General features: G+C 42.9%; 1 protein-coding gene across 3 annotated transcripts in view; it reads right to left on the reverse strand.

The window, feature by feature from the left end:
- The window catches only part of TBC1D19 (TBC1 domain family member 19), a 223,031-nt gene that overhangs the window by 46,788 nt on the left and 149,026 nt on the right, over positions 1-27,217 (reverse strand). For all 3 annotated transcript variants that reach the window (XM_075568240.1, XM_075568231.1, XM_075568223.1), the window contains one exon: positions 953-1,037. In XM_075568240.1, coding sequence (XP_075424355.1) covers positions 953-1,037 — 85 coding nt within the window. The remainder of the gene's footprint in view (positions 1-952; positions 1,038-27,217) is intronic.

The following is a 27,217-nucleotide window of genomic DNA, read 5'->3' on the forward strand; positions in this document are numbered from 1 at the left end:
TTTGTATTGCGAAGCGCTGCTCTCCCTGTAGCGCATGTGCACACGCTAGCCCGCGCGCACTATGTGCATATGTATAGGCGTTTTAGTGTTTGTTTCAGCGCGAGCTATAGCCTGCACTATGGACAAAGCCTAACTTTGGGAGCCCGATTCAAATCCCAGTGCCTGCTGCTTGTCACCTGGGGCAGTCACTTTATCTCCCTGTGCCTCAGGCACCAGAACGTAGATTGAAAGTTTATCGGTGCAGGAGCTGTGCCTGTACAGTTCTATGTGCAGTGCTACATACAGCATGCTATATCGTCATTGTGAAGCCCAGAGTCTTTGAAAAGTGCTAGATGAAACACAGTTATTAATATCACTGAAGGAGAACCTCAGTGGTAATATCATTGCTTTTGAACCCTGTTCAAATCCCACAGTCAGATCTCCGTGTCACTCAATAGCCCAATGCCTCAGGCACCAAAATTAGATTGTGTAGTGATCAACAACAAATATTATCATTAGTAAAAATATATATTGAAACGCCTCAGTCTATTTACATGTAAATAACGGCAAAATATTCATTAGTTTCTGCTTAATTAATGGAATGTGACCTGAAAAATATCTTATCCAACAATCAAAATCTGGTTATAATGGTTATTTGTTTTGTAATAACTTGATACATTAAGGCCATTTCTATGATATTTGTAGTTTATTATCTACATTTAAATTGTCACATGGAATTACAATGGCAATAAGGCATCGCAATACAGAGTGGTCATAGAGGAGCATTCAAGCTGTAGAGGACCTATCTAAACTCATGAGAAAAAGGTAACTACATTGCATATGGTTATGTACCATGTGCCAATCTGTATTTTAATTGCAAGTCCTTCAAAATTTTAACAGAGAACACTGCAATATATTATGGAATGGGTCAATAAAAATAAACAATAGTCAAAGAAGTAAAAATAAGCTTTACCTCGAATGTATGATTTTGGCGGGGAGGCACTATTGTATGCAAAATGTCCAAGTACAGAGGTGTCCCGGGAAAAACAGAGCAAAACCTAGGGATGCAAGACACAAAAGCAATAGATAAATAGATGGTGATTTCATATGTCTAGTTAACAAATAAATAATGCGACATTCTAATTTAATAGAGATTACAGTATGCTAATGGCATAACTAGGATCAGTTATCACTGTGAAGTTTATAAAACCACTACAATGCTGTAAATAAAGGAAATGATTTATCTACTGACTTTTACAGCACTTTGGGAATTCAGGAAATGAAATAACTTTAGGTCATATTAGCCTTTTAGTCATAGAGCTTTTTTGTATGTGCCCCTACACAGTATGCTTTACAAGCAGCAGACCTATTTATGTACATAAAAAAAATGAAAACTGCTTTTTCAAAAATGCCCTGTAGCACAGTGAAAATGCAAGTGAGAAAGATATGTTCTTCATTTCTGTATGACGATATTAGAATAGTTTGTTTAATATTCAAATGATCCCATAGTAGTGTTCCTAGGCATAAGATCTACGACAAATATTTTTTTTTTATTGTTTAAACCTAATGAAAAGACCTGCCGACACTTCATATAACAGCAGGTCTTTCGGGCACTGACAAAATAAACATTGAAGCTTCTTTAATACACAAACTTTTGCAAGTGGGAATATTCAACATTGTACAGCTTACATTTTTAGATAGTATAACACTCAAAAATTACGCTTTAATGTGCTGGAAACATTTTTATTTTAAAACATACAGGACACCTACAAGCTCATATTGAACCCCCAAAATAACCACAACATATATATAAGCATATAAGTGTCACAGAGGAGTGCTACTGAGCATGGCAATATATATTTAATATATATTTAAAACCAGAGACATAACATAAAACACAGACAGAGCTCAGTGCACATCCAGTGAAACTTATACACGGTACAGTGCCTAAATATATATGTATAGATATCTATTAAATAAAATGGTCTTTTAGTTTAATATTTTGGCCAAATTGTTGTAAGCCCTTGACCTTCTACACGGCAGACCACATCTCAAGGGTCCCTAACACTAATATAAATTCTTAATAACCTGTGCATTACCAGGAAGAATGATTTATAATAAATCTGTCACAATTAGTTGCATAGTTCTAAGTCTGAACTATGCAACTAATTGTGACAGATTTATTATAAATCATTCTTCCTGGTAATGCACAAGTTATTAAGAATTTATATTAGTGTTAGGGACCCTTGAGATGTGGTCTGCCGTGTAGTGGCTCAAGGGCTTACAACAATTTTGCCAAAATGTTAAACTAAAAGACCATTTTATTTAATAGATATCTATACATATATATTTAGGCACTGTACCGTGTATAAGTTTCACTGGATGTGCACTGAGCTCTGTCTGTGTTTTATGTTATGTCTCTGGTTTTAAACATTTTTATTTTGCAATATATTTACCAACATTAAAAAAAAAAAAAAATACCCCCAAAACAGTAGTAAACTGGCCATTACATGCTACTTCCGGAGAAGAAAGCTGATCCAGACAGCCTTCATGTTGCAACAGCTAACCCAGAGAAAGGTATGGCAGAGGGTTTTATACGTTTAAACAATCTAAAATATTATGAGTCAACAACTCCTAACTTTTCTAAGTTATTTTCAAACACTTTCTTAAAACAACTTTTGTGATGAATATCCTGTTTTTCTTTTAATAAAGAATATAGAGAACATTTACATCGTCTTGTAAAATGCTATCCAGTAATTAGAGAAGTTTCTACCACGCATTGAGAAGTAGAGATAGGATTTGTAGGTGATAACTAGCTGTTCGATTCGGTTCCTTCAGGGATATTTTATCATGTTTTCCATTTCATTAGTATTCATGAAGACTACACTAGCCATGCTTGATATCAATATATCTTATAGCATGAGAGCATAGAACGTTAATTTTGGTACTGAACATTGCAAGTTCATACCCAAAGGAATAATTGTGTTTGTTTTTCCAGACCCTGGATCCTTAAGGACAATTGTCTTTACCAACTTGTTTACCAAAAGTCTACCGACTTGTCATAGCCTAGCACAGTGGTTTCCAACCTTGATTTGGTTAAAGAACCCTATGTGAAATTCTGCGGAACCCCAACCTTCTTAAATAGTGTGCCTGAGATCAGATGCATTGTAAATTCTTCTATATTTGGTAATGACCGGAAAATTGCAGGGTACCCTTTTGGGATAACCCAGGGAACCCTGTTTGAAAAACAGTGGCTTATCAAGTAGATAGAATGCTGTTGTGAATGATATCTACATGTTCAGTATGCTGGAAGACGAATAAGTCTCCTTGAGATTTAACCACTGCACATTGCAATCATGTGATCACGGCGTCACTGATTAAACAAAAAGGAGCGTTGTTCTCCTCCTCTTCCATCCACTGCTGGCTAGATCACGTTAAGCTCTCTACAGGAGCGCAGAATGTAATCTCACCTACTAGAAAACTAGACGAAAGCACATTACGTGGTGGCTACGTCATGGGGCACTCAAGTTCAGTGCAAGAAAAATCATAGCAAAGTTGTTGAAATAAAGTTGTCTCCTCAAAATCTTTGAAAGAAAAAAGAAAAATCAGCCTGGGACGTTCTCTAAGGGGCTTATTCTGTAAGGTGTGATACTGCAGATGATGTGCTATTGCATGAAAAGTATCCTTGACTTTAATGGGGCTTTTCATGCACTAACACGTCATCTGCGCTGTCACACCTTATAGAATAAGGGCGTTAAAGGCTGATTCTATATGTGCCGAAGTGGCCAATCGGGTAATTTTTGGACACAATTCTCGATTGATTTAATTTTCTGTTATCTTTTTCCTTTTTTTATATTGATTATAGCCAGTGTTAGCATAAAATGTCAGAAAACTGTATAAGTAATTTAATCACATTGACACTTCAGAAAATTCTTATAAGATCAGCGCACAAATACCAATAGTCTCAGCTACAGCATTCATGCAAAGTCGTATGACTGGATACTCCATTCTAGGCTGCATTTACACAAAGAGGTAACGTGGTATTGAAAAAAGACAGTTAGAACCTCTCACTGCAACAAATTTTGTGGCAGAAAAAAAATCATTTTACTGAATAAATGATTGAAGAATAAAATATATTACATATAGGGTAAAGTTAGTTTCAAACATGGCAAATGGTTAAAATAAACACATGCTCTTTAAATGTTCAACTAAATGTATAAAGGCACATTTAAAAACAAACATTTATATAATATTGTTTAACCAGAAAAAAATATGGTTCATGTTGACTTTTAGATAATTTGAAACTATTTCTTAAATGTAAGCATGCCACAAAAAAGAACAGGGCTCCTTATCTTAAATAACTAAGATAAATTAAATATTTTTGTTGAACAAATGAAAAGCTTCTCTAAATTGTCACAATTGTATGCTCACATGATAAGTAACTGGGTGGTAATACAATCTGGTATCTGGTTACTCAGGCAAAATAAATGGAGATTAATCTTTAGCCTACCTTTTGATGTGTTCCACATACAGTGGCGAGAAAAAGTTTGTGAACCCCAATGATAATTACGGAAATTCCATAGTTTTTCCATGATAACCTTCTTGAATCAAAACCAGTCTTCTCTTAAATATCCAATATGGTTTAAATTAATCAATTCAATGTCTTTTGAAACAAAATGATGTTTGAATTAGACAAACAATGAGTAATTGAGAGTCAGGGTATGTGCAAAAGTAGGTGAAACCCTGTTTTTATCAGCTAAATTAAAGGAGATGATTCGAATCAGGTGTTTAAATAATTAGGTAGATCTTCAGGAGCGAGTTTGAGAGGCCCCACTCTATATAAAAATCAGAACATTGGTGAATTTAATCTTCACCATGCAGGTGTGTGGAAACACATCATGCCATGATCAAAACAAATCCCAGCAAACCTCAGAAAAGCAGTTATTAGCTCATTAGTCTAAAAAAAAAGTTGCTAAACCATTTCTAAGGATTTGGGGTTCCATCAATCAACTGACAGACAGTCAACAAATGGAGAAAATTCAATACCACAGTCACTCTACCTAGGAGCGGTCGTCCTACAGTACCAAAATCTCTCGAAGAACAAACTGGAAAATCCTCCGGGAAGTATCAAAGAACCACAGAGTAACATCCAAGGATCTGCAGGTCACTCTCACCTTAGCTAATGTGAGTGTTCATGACTCAATTATCATAAAAAGACTGAACAAGAATGGTGTTCATGAAACGATAGCCAGGAGTAAACCTCTGCTCTCTAAAAAGAACATGGTTGCCTGTCAGAAGTTCACCAAAGAGCACACATATAATCCATAAAACTTCTGGAACAATGTTCTCTGGACAGAAGAGTCAAAGGTAGAAATTTTTGCCCTCAATGAGAAATGTTGTTTGACTAAAATCAAACACTTCGTTCGAACAGAACAACCTCATCTCAACCTTCAAGTATGGTGGTGTGTCAGGAAATAACCCATGACATATTTTTCCTAGTTTTCCCTCTCTCCCAGTTCCTTTTTTCTGTCTACCGTGTGTGCTGCTGTTTTCTGTGTGCTCTGGGGTTTTTGGTGGACTATAGGGATGACAAACTTAAGACTTTAGAGACTATTATTGATACTACACAGGAGGAACTCCATATTTTCTCGGAAAATCCTGAGTTTGTCAAATTGGAGGTTACATGTAGTACACGAGTAGAAACATTCGTTAGTGAGTTGATGGAGAGGAAGACTAACAAACTTACTAGAGATAATGAGGATTATGAGAGTGGTAAAGTGTTAAACTGGAAACGCACTAACGATTCCAGGCAAAACCGGTACAACAAGAAACCCTCTAGAAAACATTCATATACAGGCATACCCCGTATTAACATACGCAATGGGACCGGAGCATGTATGTAAAGCGAAAATGTACTTAAAGTGAAGCACTACCTTTTTCCCACTTATCGATGCATGTGCTGTAATGCAATCGTTATATACGTGCATAACTGATGTAAATAACACATTTGTAACAGGCTCTATAGTCTCCCCGCTTGCGCACAGCTTCGGTACAGGTAGGGAGCCGATATTGATGTTCAGGACGTGCTGACATGCGCATGCGTGAGCCGCCGTTTGCCTATTGGGCGACATGTACTTACTCGCGAGTGTACTTAAAGTGAGTGTCCTTAAAGCGGGGTATGCCTGTAGGAAATTCTCTAGAGTAGATTCCATGGGTGAGGTCTTTGAGGGACCTAAACCAACCATTGATGCATCAATAGAGAATTTAGATAAAGTCCACACAAATAATAAGTTTGATAAACTTGCTGAAACTAACCCTCTTACGAGCCCCAATAACATAATAGAGGTCAATTCAGCAGGGTGTAGTGGTAACCTGGGGGCAAGATCAAAAACTATTGATGCACCAAAGAAATATGACTCTCATAAATCTTGTGCCTCTTTTTTAGAGAAGGGTCGAGGAGGCCCCCCTGCAAGGATTGAGAAACCCTTTCCCTTATGGGACAATCATCAGTTGACATCAAATGCATCCAAGGGAAAAAAAGAGGACAAGAGGAACCCGAGCAGGGAGGCAGGTACAGCAAAAGAAGAGCAGATCAAGAATAGAGATCCCAGATCCCAGTGGCATTTTCAATCTTTCCTCACATATTCTGACAGTTCACCAAATGACATTTATTGAACAAGGGCTTACATTTTGCCCCAAGTTCAAAACCAAGAGCTTTTGATCTCTTTGTCGATCTGAATAGTTTTGTACGTAAACTGACACTTAAACGTCATTTTTCTATCAGATCGACAAAGGACAGTGAAGATACGCTCTGTGAACTAAATGAGGATGATTTGGAATGCCTGGGGGATCTGGTGGACCTTTTGGGGGAATCTACTTCACAAACAGACTTACCATGTACCTTGTCACAAGTGGATGAGATTAGTGAGGACTGGTTGATGCATGTTGAAGATTCTCTCCCACTAAAAGTTATACAGACCTCGTTTAAACCTAAATCTCTATTCTACTCCTACCAATCTAGGGGTAGCTATATAGATACATTTTATACACTGGTTCTGAAGGATTTTGAGAGACTGTGCACGGAATCTCCCTACGTTAGGGGAGATCTGTCTTTGGGTGAATCTGAGGGCCTTAAAGAACTTAAAGATTTAACACACAATATTACCATCAGACAAGCCGATAAGGGGGGAAGCATTGTGTTACAAGATCGTCAGGTGTATATGGCTGAGGCAATGAGGTTGCTGTCAGATAACCACTCTTATAAATTGTTAAATGACGATCCTACTGTGGGTTATCAATTGGAGCTATAATCCTTGTTACAACAAGCATTGGAAAATAAGCTCATTAAGAAGAATGAGTTTCGCTTCCTGTATATTGCCAATCCACGTATACCTATTTTCTACCACCTCCCAAAGGTGCACAAGAGCCTCGAGGACCCACCAGGTAGGCCCATTATTTCGGGGGTGGACTCTATGACGTCGAGCGTGTCCAGATATGTGGACCACTTTTTGCAACCGTATGTGGTCCAATTACCATAGCATGTTAGGGATACGCTCCACGTCATAGACTCCCTTTCCCTGATTTCATGGAAGTCAACATATCAATGGGCCACCTGTGATGTCCAATCGTTATACACTTGTATTCAACATGACAAAGATCTCGAGGCAGTTGGGCATTTTTTGGGGGGTGGTGGAAATTTGAACGATACACAGTGCAAATTTATTCTCTCCCTTATCGGCTTTATTTTGGAACATAATTACTTTTTGTTCAATGAGTGCTTTTGTCTCCAGACATGTGGTACGGCCATGGGCACCAGGTTTGCCCCCAGCTACACAAACCTCTTTATCGGGTATTGGTAGACCAAGTACATCTGGTCAAATGCGCGGCCCCTCATGTATGGTTTTTCTAGATCTTGAGCTGTCGGTGGATGATGAATGTAACATCAATACGCGAGTGCATTTCAAAGATGTGGCAGCGAAAAGTTATTTACATGCAACCAGTAACCATCATTCGAAATGGTTGCAAAACATTCCCCTGAGCCAGTTTAATAGGCTCAGGAGAAATTTTTCATCCGACCCCACATTTGAGATGCAGTTGTGTCATCTTATTGACAGCTTTAAGAAAAAAGGTTATAATCACAATTTAATACAGGAGTCCTTTAATAAAGTTAGAGCTACTAAACGTCAGGATTTGCTTATGAAATCTAAACTTAAGCATACAGTACAGACATCTCAGACTCAAAATAAGAGTTCTTTTGAAGGTAGTGTTAAATTTATTACAAAATTTACTGGTTACTCAAATAAAATTAAAAATATTGTCAACAGACATTGGAAGGTTTTGCTCTCAGATCCTCATCTAAAAGATCTGCTCTCTCCTTCGGCACCCATTATTTTCCGTAAAGCTATGTGTATAAAAAATCTAATAGCCCCAAGTAAGCTTAGTAGTACTGTTCAAGCTTTGGGTAGTTATCACCGGAAAATGGGAACAGGAAATGTGGCAGATCTAGGTGTATCACATGCAGACACCTTCAATTGTCTGACACTTTTTCTTCACATAGTAATCATTCTGTACATAAATTGAAGAGTTCTGTTAACTGTTTATCTACCTACGTTGTATACCTTCTCTCCTGTTCATGTAACATCCAATATGTAGGTCACACCAAAAGAGCACTGTGTCAGATTCCTTGAGCACAGGCGTGCTATTATCAAGGGGGTTCTGGCACACAGTGTTCCTAAGCACTTCTCTCAGATTCACTCTAAAAACCCAAATGAACTTAAAATCATGGGTATTGAGACTATACCTAATACGAAACTAGGTGGTGATAGATTCAAAGCTCTCTGTGTCAGGGAATCCTTTTGGATATACTCCCTTGACACGCTTTCACCTAAAGGTTTGAACGAGTGTATAGACACTAGTACATTGGTCTGAGTCTGCTCTTCTTCTGCTGCCTGTGTTCTCCCTGTTCTGGTCTATATCCCCCTGTTTATGGGGGGTCACTAGGATTGTCTCTGTCAAAACAGGGTATGGTTTCTCCCCACTCGTGGGAACCGTTTTTCTCCCTCTCCATTTGCTAATATCACTATAATTATACTATTACTCCTATTTAGTCTACTAAATTCAATTTATGTTACTTGTTCCTATTTTAGGTCTATACAGTACACCAATTTTTGTTTTAAGGAATTTTTAAAAAATTTCTAATTTTTTATATTATTATTTAAAAAAATTCTCTTTTTTAATTTCTCCAATATTTTCTAAAAATTTGCAATTTATTTAGCACATTCATCATATAGCACATTTATTAATAATCTCTCCACCCCTTATATTTATTCACAGATTAGATTAGTTAATGTTATCTTCATGGGTATTACACACACACACACACACTCACTGTTATTGCTAGTTCATTCATTCAATCACCAATACATTTTGTCTTTTGTATCCACTATATATTGTTATTTATGCATAGCACAAGTTGCACCTTAAGCTAATTGAGTATTTTCTAGTTATTATTATTTAATTGTTTTAATAATATTGAATTACTAGCTGTTACGTTTTGTGTTGAATCAGCAATGCTGATTCCAGTCTTCCCTGAGCTTTTTTGCCGTGTTTACATGGACTCTGCCCTATAAAACTGGCTACAGAACATCAATTAATCAACTCCTGAGGAAGTCACGCAACGTGACGAAACGCATAGAGACGGGGTGATGTCATCTCAGACGGTCGTGTGGGAGGAGGTCCTGTGTTCTTCGGCACTTCTCCAGCTATTCTGCTTGTGCTTCTATTATTGCACCTTCAAAAGAAGCTTCTTTAACATCAGAGACGCTGAATTGCTGCAGGACTCGTGGCAGGAGTCAGAAACAATCAAACCAGGTGCTCAGTATCACGGACGAAAACCCTCTCCCCCACTCCTGTAGATGACGCCCCATACAGATTCTCTCCAATGTATATTTTATTCTAACCTTTTGTAAGTGTATCTCCCAGGGACACTTTTCTTAATAAATTCACCCTCATTTGTACACAGTTATGCGCTATGGTGCTTGCGCTTTTTTGTGTTTTGTTTTATATATATATATATCTTATACTATATTAGTGAAAGCACTGTATGTTTGCCTGCCTGCCTGCATGCATGCATGCCTGCCTGCTGGATGTCCGGTGTCCCTAGCGGCAATCTCATTGGTCCCTTGGCCCGCCCGCCCCCGCACACCTCTCATTGGCCTCACACACTCACACCACCCCCTTGGCCCGCCCCCCACACCTCTCATTGGCCTGAGGCGGAGTGACGGCCCAAAGGTCCAAAAAAATAAATAACACACACACACACACACACACACACACACACACCTCTCTCCCCTCTCCAAATCACCTCTTCCCCCTCCCCAGCGGCATCACCTCTTCCCCCTCCCCAGCGGCATCACCTCTTCCCCCTCACCAGCGGCATCACCTCTTCCCCCTCACCAGCGGCATCACCTCTTCCCCCTCCCCAGCGGCATCACCTCTTCCCCCTCCCCAGCGGCATCACCTCTTCCCCCTCCCCAGCGGCATCACCTCTTCCCCCTCCCCAGCGGCATCACCTCTTCCCCCTCCCCAGCGGCATCACCTCTTCCCCCTCCCCAGCGGCATCACCTCTTCCCCCTCCCCAGCGGCATCACCTCTTCCCCCTCCCCAGCGGCATCACCTCTTCCCCCTCCCCAGCGGCATCACCTCTTCCCCCTCCCCAGCGGCATCACCTCTTCCCCCTCCCCAGCGGCATCACCTCTCCCCGCTCCAAATCACCTCTCCCCGCTCCAAATCACCTCTCCCCCCTCCCCGCTCCAAATCACCTCGCTTCCCGCAGCTGCCACGCGGTGCGTAAGATGGCGGACCCCCTTCCTCCCTCGCGGCGCCGAGTCAGACGGTGGCGGCGCCCGGAAGTACAGGTAGGTGTCGCTCCCCACCTCCGGCGCCAAACGGAACTAAAGAAAGGGCGCATCAACTGAGGTGTGTGTGTGTGTGTGTGTGTGTGTGTGTGTGTGTGTGTCACTGTCCACTGCCCCCCCCTCCTGTCCACTGCCCCCCCCTCCTGTCCACTGCCCCCCCCTCCTGTCCACTGCGTCCCCCCTCCTGTCCACTGCGTCCCCCCTCCTGTCCCCCCTCCTGTCCACTGCCCCCCCCTCCTGTCCACTGCCCCCCCCCCTCCTGTCCACTGCCCCCCCCTCCTGTCCACTGCCCCCCCCCTCCTGTCCACTGCCTCCCCTCCTGTCCACTGCCCCCCCCTCCTGTCCACTGCCCCCCCCCTCCTGTCCACTGCCCCCCCCCTCCTGTCCACTGCCCCCCCCCTCCTGTCCACTGCCCCCCCCCCCTCCTGTCCACTGCCCCCCCCTCCTGTCCACTGCCCCCCCCCCCTCCTGTCCACTGCCCCCTCCCTCCTGTCCACTGCCCCCCCCTCCTGTCCACTGCCCCCCCCTCCTGTCCACTGCCCCCCCCCTCCTGTCCACTGCCCCCCCCCCCTCCTGTCCACTGCCCCCCCCCCTCCTGTCCACTGCAGGAAATGCAGGGGGAGGAATCCATGCCTTTGAGGCGCCCCCCCCCTCCCTTTGACGCCCCCCCCCCTCCCTTTGACGCCCCCCCTCTCCCTTTGACGCCCCCCCCCTCTCCCTTTGACGCCCCCCCCCCTCTCCCTTTGACGCCCCCCCCTCCCTTTGACGCCCCCCCCCTCCCTTTGACGCCCCCCCCCTCCCTTTGACGCCCCCCCCCCTCCCTTTGACGCCCCCCCTCCCTTTGACGCCCCCCCCTCCCTTTGACGCCCCCCCCTCCCTTTGACGCCCCCCCCCTCCCTTTGACGCCCCCCCCTCCCTTTGACGCCCCCCCCCTCCCTTTGACGCCTCCCTTTGACGCCCCCCCCTCCCTTTGACGCCCCCCCCCTCCCTTTGACGCCCCCCCCTCCCTTTGACGCCCCCCCCCTCCCTTTGACGCCCCCCCCCTCCCTTTGACGCCCCCCCCCCTCCCTTTGACGCCCCCCCCCTCCCTTTGACGCCCCCCCTGCCTTTGACGCCCCGCGCGCACACACTGACTGACTGCCGCACGCACGCACACACTGACTGACGCGCACACAAAGCCTGACTGACGCACGCACACACTGACTGAGGCACACACTGACTGTGTGTGCGTCAGTCAGTCTGTGTGTGTTTGTGTTTCTGCCTCAGACTCACTGACGCGCGAGCAAACACACAGTGACTGACGCACACACGCTACATGAAGCTGTAAAGGAGGGAGGGAGGGGGGGGACTGGATTGATGTGAATGGGGGACAAACAGAGAGAGGGGGGAGGAGAGAGAGGAACGGGAACATTACATCCCGGGCAACACCGGGTCTCTCAGCTAGTATATATATATATATATATATATATATATATATATATATATATATATAAAAAACAAAACACAAAAAAGCGCAAGCTCCATAGCGCATAACTGTGCACAAATGAGGGTGAATATATTGTGACAAACGCCCCTCTTTTGTAGCGCTGACGTCTGTCTGGGTTCTTCCCGACACAGTCTTCTAGGGTTAATTATACAACAAACAGGATCATGCAAAGTATTATGCTGCTTAACTCAGGCTTCTGCCTGCTTTATTTTCATCCAAGTAAGGTACTGCAGCTTTAACATGTGAAGGTTAGAGGTACTCAGATACTTTCATTCAGCAGTTCACATATTTCAGTGTTACAATATTTCCCACACTGTTATTTCAAGAAATAAAACCAAAATCATACTGCTGCGGCCAAGTTTATTCGAGCATTTGCCCGTTCTTGGCCGCAGCAGTAGCCTGGCGCGCGCCCGAGTGTGACGGGCGCGCGCCGAAGCAGCGGAAGAGCGCCCTCCGATCGGGGCGCTCTCCCTACCGCTACCGGGTCCGCCGGGTCCCCCGGAACCCCCTGCCGCCGTCCCGCAGATCGCGGGACACCAGGGCTCCCTCGGGGAGCCCTGGACGCGCGTGCAGGGGGCGCAGGCTCCCGAAGACGCGTGACCGCACGCCGAGGGGCAGCCACAAGCAAGCCGGGAAATATCCCGGCTTGCGGTACCGGCCACACTTTAATAAAGTGTGTCGGTAGTGTATAAGCAAAATCCTATCCCTTTCAGGGATCTAACTACACATCAGAATCAGTCTCTCTAACAGCTGCTGGCCAACTAAACTGGTTCCCCAGCTTAAAACAATGCTCTCTCATTTAGGGTCACAAGATACAGCACAGTCTTTTAGCAACAGCAGTAACCATTTGTTTTGTCTTATCTGTTCGTGGTGTCCAGGCAAATCCTCTGGTACTGTGATACGTGGAGGGGCCGTCAACCCCGATACTGGATGCAGGGGAGCAGCGACACCCCCAGCCCCCAGGCTCTAAGGAGAGAGAGTGAAATGCAAAACCTCTCTGCTCTAAATACCTGTGCATGTGATTAGAAGAGCAGGTGAGGGAGAACTAGAGCCATTGTAATCTGTGGTCTGGATTTTCCATCCAGCTGCCTGAGTTAATGGGAAGCTGTGGAATGGATCATTTTTAACTATTCCTGCACTTTCTGCTCTAAAATGGGGCAGAAAGCTGCCTAACATCTTTGGACTATGTCACAATATATATATCTAAACTAAAAACATATGGTCATTTAGTTTGATTCTTTGGCCAAAGTATCTTAAGCCTGCACACCAAACGCCAAGGTAGACCAAATCTGTGCAGGTCCTAACACTAATCAAATTCTTAATAACCTGTATAATACCAGGAAGAAAACTTTATAATAAAGCTGTTGTGATTAGCTGCATAGTTCTTAGTTTGATTGAAGATCTTATTTACCTGTATAATACCAGGAAAAGCACTCTGAATTAGATTTGCAACGGAATGACTATTATTCTTGCTGCTCTTTCTTATGAGCTTTCATACTCCACTATTTTGGTTCACCATCTCTTAACGATAAAGCCTACGCCCCTTATTCTTCCATTATCTGTACCTCTGTAGTAGATCAGGTGTCTGCTTTAGAGCTCAATGAGGTCTTCATCTTTTCTTCCAACTTCACTAAAGCCAACAATATCCCATTTAATCTTTTCAAGTACGTCTTCCAGTTCTTGCAGTGCTGCTTCACTGGAGAGAATCCGGCAGTTGTAGATAGCCAGATTAAAATTTGAATGATGGTTTTTAGTTAACCTCTGGCGATTCTTGGCATCCTCTACCTTCATGCTGTCTTACAGAATATTGTCAAATTTAGGGACATTCCAGCCTCCGGAGAATGAGGGCCATTGCTTTTGGTGTGTTCCATATTTGGGGGTTGAGGCCTTATTTGCCATGTTGGCCTCATTTGCATGTTAGCAAGTACCTTTCCCACTGTAGTGAGGGATATTGTGCAAGTTTTCATATTATGGTTAAACCTACCAGCACAATTGCCACTATACATTTACAGTATAGTACAGTAACTCCTGAAGAAACCATTCCTTGCGGTGAAACGAGTAGAGCTTCATCTGACTGCATCTAGGGAGCTGAAATAGACGCTAAACTTCCTGTATGTGAACATCCGGGCACCAGACCCGGAAGTGCAGAGCAGTGCCAGCTTTCGAGAGATCGTAAAGCGGTGAAAGCGGAGCACTCTGTCATATCGGGAGCTTCCAAAGATTTGAAAGATTATGTTTTAAAGAATGGACACCATGTGAGTGCGTTTCTTACAGAGTGTAATTTATATAAAGATTGTTTTACTTGTCTGCACTATCGTCTTTACTCTGCTTTTCCTGTAGGATCCATCTGACACCAGACTACCAACATTAGGATTTGCCACAGTTTTGGAATATGTATGTACCTCTCCTAACCACCTGATTTCAAAAACGACAACATTTCTAGTACATATTGTTCTGTTTTTTTTCTCGTACTTTCTGGTAACTTCATTGCGCCCCGTCTTGTCTTATTATACAACTTCATCACTTGCCATTCTGATATGTTAATTGGACTCGGCTGGCTATCCCATGAGTCCAGACGCAGCAAAAATCTTTCCTGTCTTACCTTCAAATACTTTCTGGACAAATACCCAATTATTTAAGCAGGCTTTTTATACCTACTGTACACATGTGAGGATCGGCGTTAGGCCCTGCCCCGCAACAGGTCCCATGATGACACCGCAGGCCAGGGAAGCCATCCACAAGCGCCGCGCCGTCACAGAGGGGCATACCCCCAGGTTCGGGCTTAGGCCCCGCCCCTGCGCCACGTCCCATGATGACATGGGTGGCGCATCACGCCGCAGAAAACCTCACACCAGCGCCACACATGAGGGGTTAATCCATAACTTCAATCTGCACTAGGATCACCTACACCTGCGGCTCACTCCGCCTCCGCTCTACCATTGGGCGCCTGCTACTTAGTGGGCGGTTCACCCTAATCTCTGGCAGCTGCTTGTGAGCTGCCTGTTGGTCACCAGCCCTTTATATACTCAGCCAGCCCTTTGGCAAATTGGCTGAGCATAATCTTTCATTCCTAACGTAGTGCTTACCTCAAGCTTCTGTTGCCTTGTTGCCCTGTGCATTCTGATCCTGTTTGTTCCTCAGTGTTTTGACCTCGGCTTGTACCTGGACCTCCGACATCTCTTGACCTCGGCTTGCATCTGGACCTCCACCTTCTTCGCTCCTGGACCTCGGCAACCCTCTACGACCATCTGACTTTTCCAACCCCTGACCACGGCGAAGTATTACGACTATTCTCACTTCTCCAACCCTTACCCGGCTATACGACTATCACTCTGCACTCTGGAAACACCAACGCAACTGGAAGGTCGGTTTATACTAACATCCCCTCCTCAGCCTCGTGGTTCCATTTTGTTTGTGGTGAGCACCCGTTACAACACAGCACTTATCTCCTTCAGTCCACTTCCAGAAACCTGCTTATAGTTCCTAGGTTCAATAAAGAATCTGGTCGTTCTCCCTTCTCTTGCCGAATACCCCACTTCTGGAACAATTTACCAGAGTCTCTCAAAACCGTTTCCTGTCTAAGTTCTCTCAAGGTGTAGAGAGAGAGTGATGCTCACATATATATATGATCTGATCCAGATAAATGATCCACACAGGGATGGCAAAATGGAACCAATAAGGTATAACAGTCCATAAGAACACATGTAATCCAAGGGATAACTAAACCTAGCAGAGTCCACTTGACCACTGCATCAAAGGTCAAGATGTATTAACCCCACAGTATTCCAATCATAGGGTCAAGGATAATTGCAAAGGGCCAAGGCCCGTTACCTGCCCTTAGGGGGGTCCAGGGAAGATCCATAGTATGCCAGGAACCATAGGCGTGCAATCCTGAAAGGTAGTCAGCAAGCAGAGAAGGTGAGCAAAGGAGCACAGCAGCATACGCCATCCATGGTAATAAATGATTTCAGGGCAACTCCTAGTAAAAAGCAAGGTATTTAATTAATCAATCCACAATGGTAAGGAGAATGCTAACGCACCAACTCGTTTCATCCGACAGGGACTTTATCAAGTTCTCTCAAGACTTCAGCGATTTCCTATTTTAAACATGTTTGTAACTAACTTGTAATGGGAATTTTGTTATCATGCTAAATTAACTGGGTTGATAATACAGATGTAGCAAAACTTAAAAAGATGAAAAAGCAAAAGTTTACGGCGCTGCATGCATCTGAATGGGGTCCCCAGCAGCATTAATTCTTCCAGGCCGTGACCGTTGCGTGACTGCGGGCAGCTGCGGCAACACAAATGGTAAGGTTTTCTACATCTGTACGTCTATGTATTATATAGCGCTTGTCCTCCCATTATGAATCCTTCCTCACCTCAATAAATTAGATTTGGTAAAATGGGGTTCAGTTAATTAGCTATTATTTTGGTATAGAGTGTAATGTCTGAGTAAAGAATTGATATCGGCCTAGAACTAATGCAATTTAGGGGATCTTTTCCTTCTTTGGTGATAACCACTAGCGAGGCTGGTGACATTATTAATAATGAGAGAATGCTCTTTAACAATGGCACAGTTTGGGTTGGTGGGTGATCAATACAATGGTACATTTTTGTAATAGACATCAGAAAAGTCACCTGGCCCTGGGGTTTTGCCATTTCTGGGTGCTTTTATTACTATACTTATTTCTTCAGAGGAGATGGGAGACTTCAAGCTTTGTTGATCCACCTTAGATATTTTAGACAGATTACATTTATTTAAAATGTATTTTATGTGATTTATTCTGGTTGTTTTATTCTTGTCTTTATTTGGATTTAGATTGTAGAGCATTGAATAGTATTTAATACATTCTTTACAGATTAATTTAGTCGTATGCTGTAGACCAGTGATTTTCAACCAGGGTTCAGCGAGCACCAGAATTTCACAATCTAATTCTGGGGTTCCTTAACCAAAAAAAGATTGGAAACAACTGCTGTAGACCCATCCTTCTTTCTTATGCAGTAGATTCTGGGTTACATTGAATTCAAAATAGGTTTTTATTTATTTTGTATTGTATTCAGCATTTTCCAAGTTGTGGTTGTGACTATAGCATGGTATCACCAGGCAGATGGTATTATATCTGCCGTGATAACATTTTTGAACAGCCTTGAATCAATAAGTACATGATCAAATCTGGAAAAGGAACTGTGCAGATTTAATAAAATAAGCAGTCCCTACCCGTGGGGTTAGCGTGACTCCAAGAATCTAACAATTGTATATGTCTAACTAGATTGTTAAGGGATTTAGCAGGTAATGTAGGTTGTAAATCAGTTTTGGATAGGGCAAAAAAATCGTCAAGAAGTGGGTTAAGCATAGCATACAGTATAAAGCTCTGCAAAGAAAGCTCATATATCTCTTAAGTAAAGGTGATTACGTTGAAGTATGTTTGTGTTGGAATTTTTTTTTTTACCATGATGGAAAATACGTTTTGGGGTTTTTTTGCAAAATTTTCTAGCTTTATAAAACATTTGAAGATTTTTCCGTTCCCGAACTCAAAAGTTTGCCCAGTTTATTCACTCAGATTTGAAGATTCATCACAAAGTTCGAATCAAATTTACGAACAATCTTCCAAGTTCACAAAGGTTGCATTTCAAATCTGCTTATCCTTAATTCTAAATGGTACTGTATGCAAATATTCTTAAAACTGTACAATAACTACTTAGAAAAGTTAAAGTTAATTTACATTTTATGCGAATGCGGCAAAAATATCACGCTGCATTAATTATTGTTTTTATGCCTCAAGAGAACGGAGCTAGTAATGTGCAGATATGAAGCTACACAGAAGGTCATTGTTCAGCCTAATCCTTTATATTGCAATCGCATGGTGTCCTTACCCTTCCTCTACTAAAACAGATCCTAACAACTGTGACTAATTTACATTTAATCAAACAGAAGGGGATGGAAAGACTGTCATTTTCCTCCATGACATTTATGTTGACATTGCAATCAAATGAATCATTAAGAAACTGAAGAATTAAATTGACTTCCAGTACAAGAGATTTAAAGGAAGTCATGTAATTATAGCTAAATTAGTTTTCTTATGTGATAGAAGTAATAGTACACCATTCCTCTATGGAATGCAAGGTGAAAATGGCAGACATCCTTTAAAATCCTTTCCAATATGTTATTAAATTCATAACATGATAATAGCAGTGGGAATTTGTACCAAAATGGTTTTGAAGAGTTCTTTACAAAGTATGTGCAATCATTTAGTCAGTTAATTACACTGCAGCTTTTCTGATTGTTTTTTATTTTTTCAAGTAGCACTGAGACCAAATGCACTACTCTTTTGTATTATGCTTTTATATTATGCTTTTGTATTATGTACGTACAAGTACTGTAACAAACTCACAATGGTGCACTGAGCCGCTGATTAAGAAAACAAAAAAATAATTGGACAGGTACAATTTGCAACACATACAGTGTTAAAAACATATTACTTGCTTATAACTTTGTGATGTGCTTTCAGGCATGAATCCTTTATTTACATTTAACTACGGATCCATGTGCTTAAAAATGTTTAAAGGTCAAGTTTTAGATATTAAAGGCAATGATATGTTTATTCAGTTTAATGCCTATGTTTGAACACAGAGGCTCCGAGGTCGAAGCAGATCACAGAGGCTCCGAGACAGCAGCAGAGCACAGAGGCTCCGAGGCGGCAGAAGAGCACAGTGACTCAGAGGCGGCAGAAGAGTACCGTGACTCCGAGGCGGCAGCAGAGCACACAGGTTCCGAGGCCGCAACAGAGCACACAGGCTCTGAGGCGGCAGCAGAGCACAGAGGCTCCGAGGCGGCAGCAGAGCACACAGGCTCCGAGGCGGCAGCAGAGCACACAGGCTCCGAGGCCGCAGCAGAGCACACAGGCTCCGAGGCCGCAGCAGAACACCAGCAAGTCTCTCTAGAATACACTGTAACCAATCTTGAGCAGGAGGATTGCAGATACTGCAGTAATAACATTTTCACAAACCGCCAACAAGATTTAAAATTAAATAAATCTTTTTGAGCCACTTCTTAGGGATGACACCAAACTCCCTCTTATCTTAAAATCGTATAAACTCTACTGTTAGTGGAGTTAAGTTAGCTTACAGTATATCCCTGGTATCTCAGGTGTACTCCTTTTTGTGCACTGGTGTCTCTCCAAATGGTTTTTAAAGGTGTGGTTGGGGAGGTATATACGTATAGCACATGGCACTTTAACAAAGAAAAGGATCTGTCTATTTCATTCCGCCAACCCACCGCTGCGTTAGCTATAACAGAGGTCTGTGGATAGGTGTGGTTAGAGAACACCTCTTTTGCAAATCATTAGCACGGACGTCCATTATATTAAACGAATGGCCTGTTTGGCTGAGAACAGCACTTAACACTGCATTAGCGAGCTATGAGTTTTTACAGTATTGACTTAACAAGACATTAACCTATTTCTGTGGATCTGGACCTTAATGGGAATAATCGCTTAAGACATACAGTATAAGTGAAGATTAGGAAAAGGAGTCCCTGTCCCAAAGAGCTTACGATCTATGTGTTAAGTACTGTAGTGAGAATATAGAGACAGTAGGAAGGTGATATGGCAAGTACATACTGTATACAAAGGGTCATGGTAAATGCATATGATGTATAGTATTAGCCAAAGGACCTACCCAAATGCTTCATTAAAGAGGTGTGTTAATCTTGTAAGTGATTAGAAGTAGACTTACTGGTCTGAAGTTCATGAGGTCTTCTTGGTTTCTTTTTTTGTGGATGAGGATAACTACAGTTTCATGGGAGACCAGTACTTTTAACACCGAAAACCTTCTGGGACCACTATCACCAAGCACAGGACAAAGTAATTGAATAAACAGGGTTTATTCTGGCAGAACGAGCAAATACACAACATACACAGAAATGACATACACTCACCACAATGGGGACCTGGAAGGAAGTCTCTAGCCTCGACTAGGTGCAGGGACCCGCTTCAAATCGGTTTACCCTGTCCACTTCTCTTCTAGGATATCAGAGTGCTGAAAACACAGCAGCCATGTATCTCCAGCTGGTCAATACATTTGGGACATGTATCTCCAGCTGGTCAATAAATTTGGCTGTATAAAATATTACTGGGGCAGCCAGGTTGCACGGTTTTAGGGATAACTAGCTGGGCTTTTGCCTTTATTTGGTGTGGCCAGCTACCCCTACCAGCACATACAGTATGGCATTGCTTAATTTTTCTACAATAGTCCTGTTCTTTGAGCAGCATGTAAAGAATTTTGCAAGGTTTTTCTCAATTTCTACATCATTAGAGGTTTTTTCTCATTCTTCTTTTGTCGTATTATGCCCTGTGTTATCAGTGTCCTTGTACAATTTCTTGTAGAAGATCTCAACTCCATTTATGACCAATGCACAGTCTTTTATTGTTGATCAAGTCTTCGAGTCCTATAATTTGCTTTTTCCCAATTATAAGTTGTTGCTTGGTCGTCCATAAGCTTTTGTCATCTTGAATCACCATATGACAGTTACATATTCTTATATCTCCAATTATACACTTACGCATCATCAGCACAGCTCTGCATATTGAATTCTTGTCATGGAATTGATTAATTTCTTGTCGTTTCCCCAGTTAGCACTTCAGATTGACCAAACCACTCAACCTTAATATAAAACAATAAACTGTCAAATATAACTACAAAGGTGAAAAAGGGAAGGCAGAGAAATATATATATATATATATATATATATATATATATATATATATATACTGAGTTAAGTTATGGCGAGTAAAAAAAGTGACAAAAACCCGCCACAGCAAAGCAAATATGCAAATGTAAATACAACTGTATGCTCATCTGCATGTCTTAGGCAGGTCTGCAACCCCGCCTTTCACCATTATCACCCAGCACACAGCACTACCACTGCAGCAAGGGATTCTGGGGAATGACATGCAAATGAGCACACAGTGCTTTTTTTACTCACCATAACTTAACTCAGTATGGTAAACCTCGTCCTTTAGCTTCTCTGCATACCCAGTTTACCAACCCCACACTGATGAGACCCATAAAGGTCGAAACAGCTGTCTGTGGGTGGGTTTTCTGGGTATGCACCTTTACCCTGGCTGTGCTCAAAGCTGTGACCATGCAGCAAGCTTAAGCCTATAGGGAACCATGTTAAAAAACAGGTTTTTGAAGCAAAAAGTGGCACTGTTTGCTCATTTGCATGTCATTCCCCAGAATCCCTTGCTGCAGTGGAAGTGCTGTGTGCTGGGTGATAATGGTGAAAGGCAGGGTTGCAGACCTGCCTAAGACATGCAGATGAGCATACAGTTGTATTTACATTTGCATATATATATATATATTGTGACAAACAGCTTACTCCGGGGCTCCGCCGTTTGTCCGGGACTGTTAGAACACGGTCTTTTAGGGTAGGTTAAATGATGAGGCGTCACGTACTGTTCCTTTAAACAGGCTATGCCTGGTTTATTCAGTCCCAGGCACTGAGACTGCCACAGTGCATACAACAGAAACACATCAAAACAAAAAGCTGCTCACCTGAGCGATAACTTAACTTAGATTTTCCCTAACTCAGGGTGGAAGTGGCTTTTCCACTTCCAACAACAAAACAAGGTACTTTTCAGTTTTAGACAAAAAGGAACAGAAACATTTAACCTGTTTGGGGAGAGGCTTTTCCCCTCTCTGCTTCCAGCAGCCTTCCTGTCTCCAGGCTCTTGGGGAGAGGGGAGAGGAAACAGGAAATCAGTCTTACATACCTGATTTCTAATTAGCATGACAGGTGACAGAAATCAGGCAGCAGACAAACTCTGGTCTGGATCTCTCATCCCTCAGTTCCAGCGCTTGCCAAACTGTGGGATGGAGTGCATGTATTATAAGGCTGCACTCCCAGGCCAAACAGGATAGAAACTGTTCAGTATCCTGGGAGCCCTATATATGGAATTTATTACCATCCCCTGGTTTCTGTCACAATATATATATATACATATACACACACACATACATACATACACACACACACACGAAGTAGTGAACTCCAACGATCACAAAAGGTCCCTAGAAGCTGAGGAGGATTCCCCTGATGAAGCGTACGTAGTAATGAAAAACGTGCATCAGGTCTGTATGACGTTACAACGGTGATGTCTGTGGGTGAGACAGCATGGACAGGAACTCAACAATGGAATGGTTGTATCACTGTGTTTCTACTCACAGCTGTGTTTTGGCATATACACATTATGCAGCTAGCACCATATCTATTAACGTACATCCTGCTTTACAGTATGTCTCTCCTAGCACTTCACACTTTAAGGGGATAGATAGATGGCAATTACTATTGAATATAGACTGGTAGCTGTGTATCTAATATATGCATACACCCCATTTAGACCTACATGTTATTGTTCACTATATGTCCGGCTGCCCTTCTAGGACTGAGGTATCACCCTGTATCGTTCCATATATATCTGCATCTATAGGTACAGGACATATGGTGATACACACACTATACATATCTATATACAGTAAGTCTTCTAGGGCATACATTATGATTATGCCATCTCTTTACACTTTTGTCTAGCAGTGATCATTTCCTTGTAGTGGGTTAGAAATTTTATTACCATCTGTTACTGTACATCATATTGATCTGGCTAACTAGCAATTATGCTATACTGAGCCTCTGGCATATCATATAATCCTGAACGCCTCTCATAGGTGATTGCTCAACTTTTATTTTAATAACATATTTTTGAAGCAGGGAATCTTCGAAGCTGAATCACATTCATTTCAGGTCCAGGGAGCCCCTGCTTCCCGAGTTAAAGGTGCCGGTATAGGGTGCAGGTATCTCCCTGCATTGTTTCACTTCTCCGACATCACGGCACACGTGACCGGGACCATTAAACAATGCAGGGGGATACCGGAACCCCATACTGCCTGTAACTCAGGAAGCAGAAGATCCCGGGGCTGAAATTAATGTGGTTCAGCTCCGTAGACCCCTTGCTTCAATACTGTGTTATCAAAATAAAATAAAAGCAGCTTCATTGACTTAGCGGACAACTGCTAAGGCAAAGAAGGGGTTAAGCCAGAGTACCTGGTTTATTGGGGGAGGAGGGGGTGAGTGAAGACGGTTATTGCCCCAGGGTGTGTGGTTAGGCCTACCGGAAAGGTTGCGGGAGGAGTTAATCCCTTCATTACCTTAGCGGTAGTAACCACTATGGTAGTGAAAGGGTTAACCCCTCCCACTACCCACCCGAGAGGCTTAACCACACACCTTCTTTTTTTTTTAAAGGTTGTGATGTCATCTTAAAGGGAGGAAAGTCATCCAATCAAGTATCATATCTTCCCTCCCTTTAAGATGACGTCACATCCATAAAAAAAAAAATGAAAGCCATCACATAGTACTCCAACCAATCGGATTGGGAGATATACCATGTGAGGCACACCATGATATATCTCCCAATACGGTTGGTTGGAGCAGCGCTGCGCAAACTGGGGGGCGCGACCCCCAGCTAGGGTGCAAGACTGAGTACGGGGGAGGAGGGGGAGGCGCGGGGTTTACAGAGGCCCCACGTGCTTCCCAAAGGCACTTAAATTAAGTGTCGGGGGAGCTGCAGGGCCTCTGTAAACCTAACTTACCTTGGCTCCGGCGGCTTCTCACACGCGTCGCCATGGCAACGCGGCATCAAATGCTATGGCAACGTGACGTCATGACGCCATAGCGGAGATGAGGGGGCGGGGGTGGTGGTGAGGAGACCGCCGGCAGGGGGGTGCAGGGAAAAAAGTTTGCGCCCCGTGGGTTTGAGTACCATGGATGGCTTCCATTTTTTTTCCCTGGTGACGTCATCTTAAAGGGAGGGAAGAGATGCTACCCGATTGGCTAGCTTACCTCCCTTTAAGATGAAGTCACATCCTGTAAAAAAAATGGAAGCTGTCACATGACACACTAATCAATCGGATTGGGGGTATACAATTTGACACTCAAAATGTGACGTCACAGGCTTTATGCAAGACCTGTCCTGTCTCATTTGACTGCAAGAAGACGTCGGGACAACATCTCCGGCCCCTTTTGGATTATACAGCAGAAAAGACAGAAGAAAAGAAAGAAGGAAAGAAAGAAGGAAAGAATTTACTGGTGACGTCTGTTCAATCAACATATGATCGTGGACTTCTTTGCATCGGCTGCTGTGGAGCATTGCGTAGTGGGTCAAGAGATGGTGTCCGATTAAGATACAGAGGGTGAAGACAGTAAAGGTAAGAAACACATTGATTGTATTTTATTTCATTGTGTATATTTTTTTGATTGCCCATTGACTGTCAATGTGCTTATCTATTCCCCTTTTCTGGGAAAATAAATAAGCAATCAATGTATTTTTTGGCAAATGTTGGCTTTTATTTAAATGTTGTGTATTTTATTTGGTGCTTGTTTTATTTTAGGTTGCCCATTTATTGTGATAGTGGCAAACCATGCATAGTTAACCACAGTGCCATACAATGGGTAGATGTAGTTGCCCCAGGAAGGGTGGTTAGACCTCCTGGATGGGTAATGGGGGTGGGGGGGTTAACCCCTTAATTACCATAGTAGTTAATAACTGCTAAGGTGATTTAAGGGGTTAGTGGCCAATAGTTAGTTTTGTTTATTTAACTGTTTGTGCCCACTGAAGAACAGGAGGACGCAGATGAAGACGGCCTTCATCCTGGCAGGGTTAAGTACAACTTTAATCTATTATATGCTGGCTAGGTAATGTTTTGTTTTATTTTTTAATTGTAAATGTGCTATTATCCAGATATGGATAATAGAGATTTTGCCCCTTACTTTATTAAACTGTATGTTTTGGTGGGAAGGTTGCTCAATGCATTGTATTGGTGTTTGTATTGTAATGTTTATTGGGGGTAGATGGGTGGGTGGTTAGGGGTGGGTGGTTATGTCTCTCGGGTGGGTAGTAGGAGGGGTTAACCCTTTCATTACCATAGAGATTACTACTGCTAAGGCAATGAAGGGGTTAACACCCCTTGCAACCTTCCCGGTAGGCCTAACCACCCACCCTGGGGCAACTACCCCTTCACCCACCCCCTCTAGCCCCAATAAACCAAGTACTCTGGCTTAACCCCTTCACTGCCTTAGGGGCTAGCCGCTAAGGCAATGAAGCTGCTTTTATTTTATTTTGATAACACAGTACTGAAGCACGGTGTCTTTGAAGCTGAACCACATGTTACATGTCACCTGCATTGTTTAAAGGTCCCGGTCACGTGGGCCATGATGTGGGAGAATCTGGAGACCCCATGCTTCAATAATATGTTACTAAAATAACACTTTCCTGTTTGTGATAATTTGTTGCCAGAATCCCCAGCAGTTTGAGCTATAAACTGTAACAATAGTTAATGTGTTACCTTAGTAATATAAGAATACATTGTAGCTGCTGAGTTGCACTGACTAAAGGATTGATTGAAACTCGGGGGCCATTTTGTTAGGCACACAATAAGGATTTTTTTACTGATTTATAACAGGAGCACCAAATGATTGCCAGCTTAGGTAAGAATGTAGAATTATACAGTCATATGCTTTACTTATAAAAACAATTTAAAAAGAAAGAAAAAAAAGGGGGGGGGCCTGCCAAGCCGGTTTAAAAAGCCGGGCGAGCGGGAAATATGAATCGGCCAATGGGAAACGCGGCTACCAGCAGCGTCTTACCCCAGCCAACCCGTTGCCCTTTGTTCCCTGGAACTGGTACTTCGCCCTTCCCCGCTCACCAAACGGTCTTCTCGCCTCTGGACATCCTTTCTCTCCTTTGAACTCTGATATCCATGCAGACATCCTGGCACCTATGTAGGTGCCTGCACTGACTGTATAGACATTAATACATACAGTATAACACATTAAAACACTGTTTTAATAAACTCTTGGGGAACCTCATATGTGTGAAGGAAATGGGTCTGGGGCATTTGGGCTCGAAAACCAGGATGCTGGGGGACACTGCGTAGCCCCGGTGTAATTCACCTTGCATACCTGCAAATCATGCCTGCACGTCAGGGAGAATTATGGGACTACCTTGTGCAAGTAAGATAAACACATTTTGACCCAAATATCCCACCTAAAACTCCCACTCCCAAAGTCTCATGTTTATTGGGAAAGGGGAACAGGTAAAACCCACAACAGAAAAACACAAGAGAAAATGTAACCTAGTTTGGGCACTCTTCCAAAGAACAGGATGACTGATGAAAATAATTCAAATAAACTTTATTTAATATCCAATTAGAGATAAAATATTGGTGGTTAAAATGAGAATTAACCCCCAATCCACAAGTATATGCAAAAATGGTCAGAGGACCTCAATGTACAGATAGATATGGACGAGTGGGAGGATATCTGGGAGTTGGCCACAAAGATCTCAATCTGTACAGTGACAAAAGAGAACATATATAAAATACTATTCCAGTGGTACCTGACCCCGGCTAGGCTGAGCCAGATCTTCCCCGGCACTCCCGACCTGTGCTGGAGGGGACGTGGCCAAAAGGGGGACATGGCCCACATTTGGTGGTCATGTCCGGAGATTCAGAGGTACTGGACAAAGATCCAGAAGCTTCTACAAGAAACTACGGGGCTTCTTTTCCCCCTGGACCCCTTGACCTTCGTGCTGAGCAAACCTATAGACGACCTGCCCCCCCACCCGAGAAGACTAGTATCAGCTATCCTAACCGCAGCCAGATGCTCAATAGCAGCGGCATGGAAACACACCAAAGCCCCAGCGAGAAACACGGTGTTGAGAAGAAAAGACGAGGTCATGGCCATGGATAAACTCACAGCAATGCTCAATAAAAAAATGCCACA

This window comes from Ascaphus truei, chromosome 1 (assembly GCF_040206685.1).
Source record: "Ascaphus truei isolate aAscTru1 chromosome 1, aAscTru1.hap1, whole genome shotgun sequence".
In the NCBI taxonomy this organism is placed as follows: Eukaryota; Metazoa; Chordata; class Amphibia; order Anura; family Ascaphidae; genus Ascaphus; species Ascaphus truei.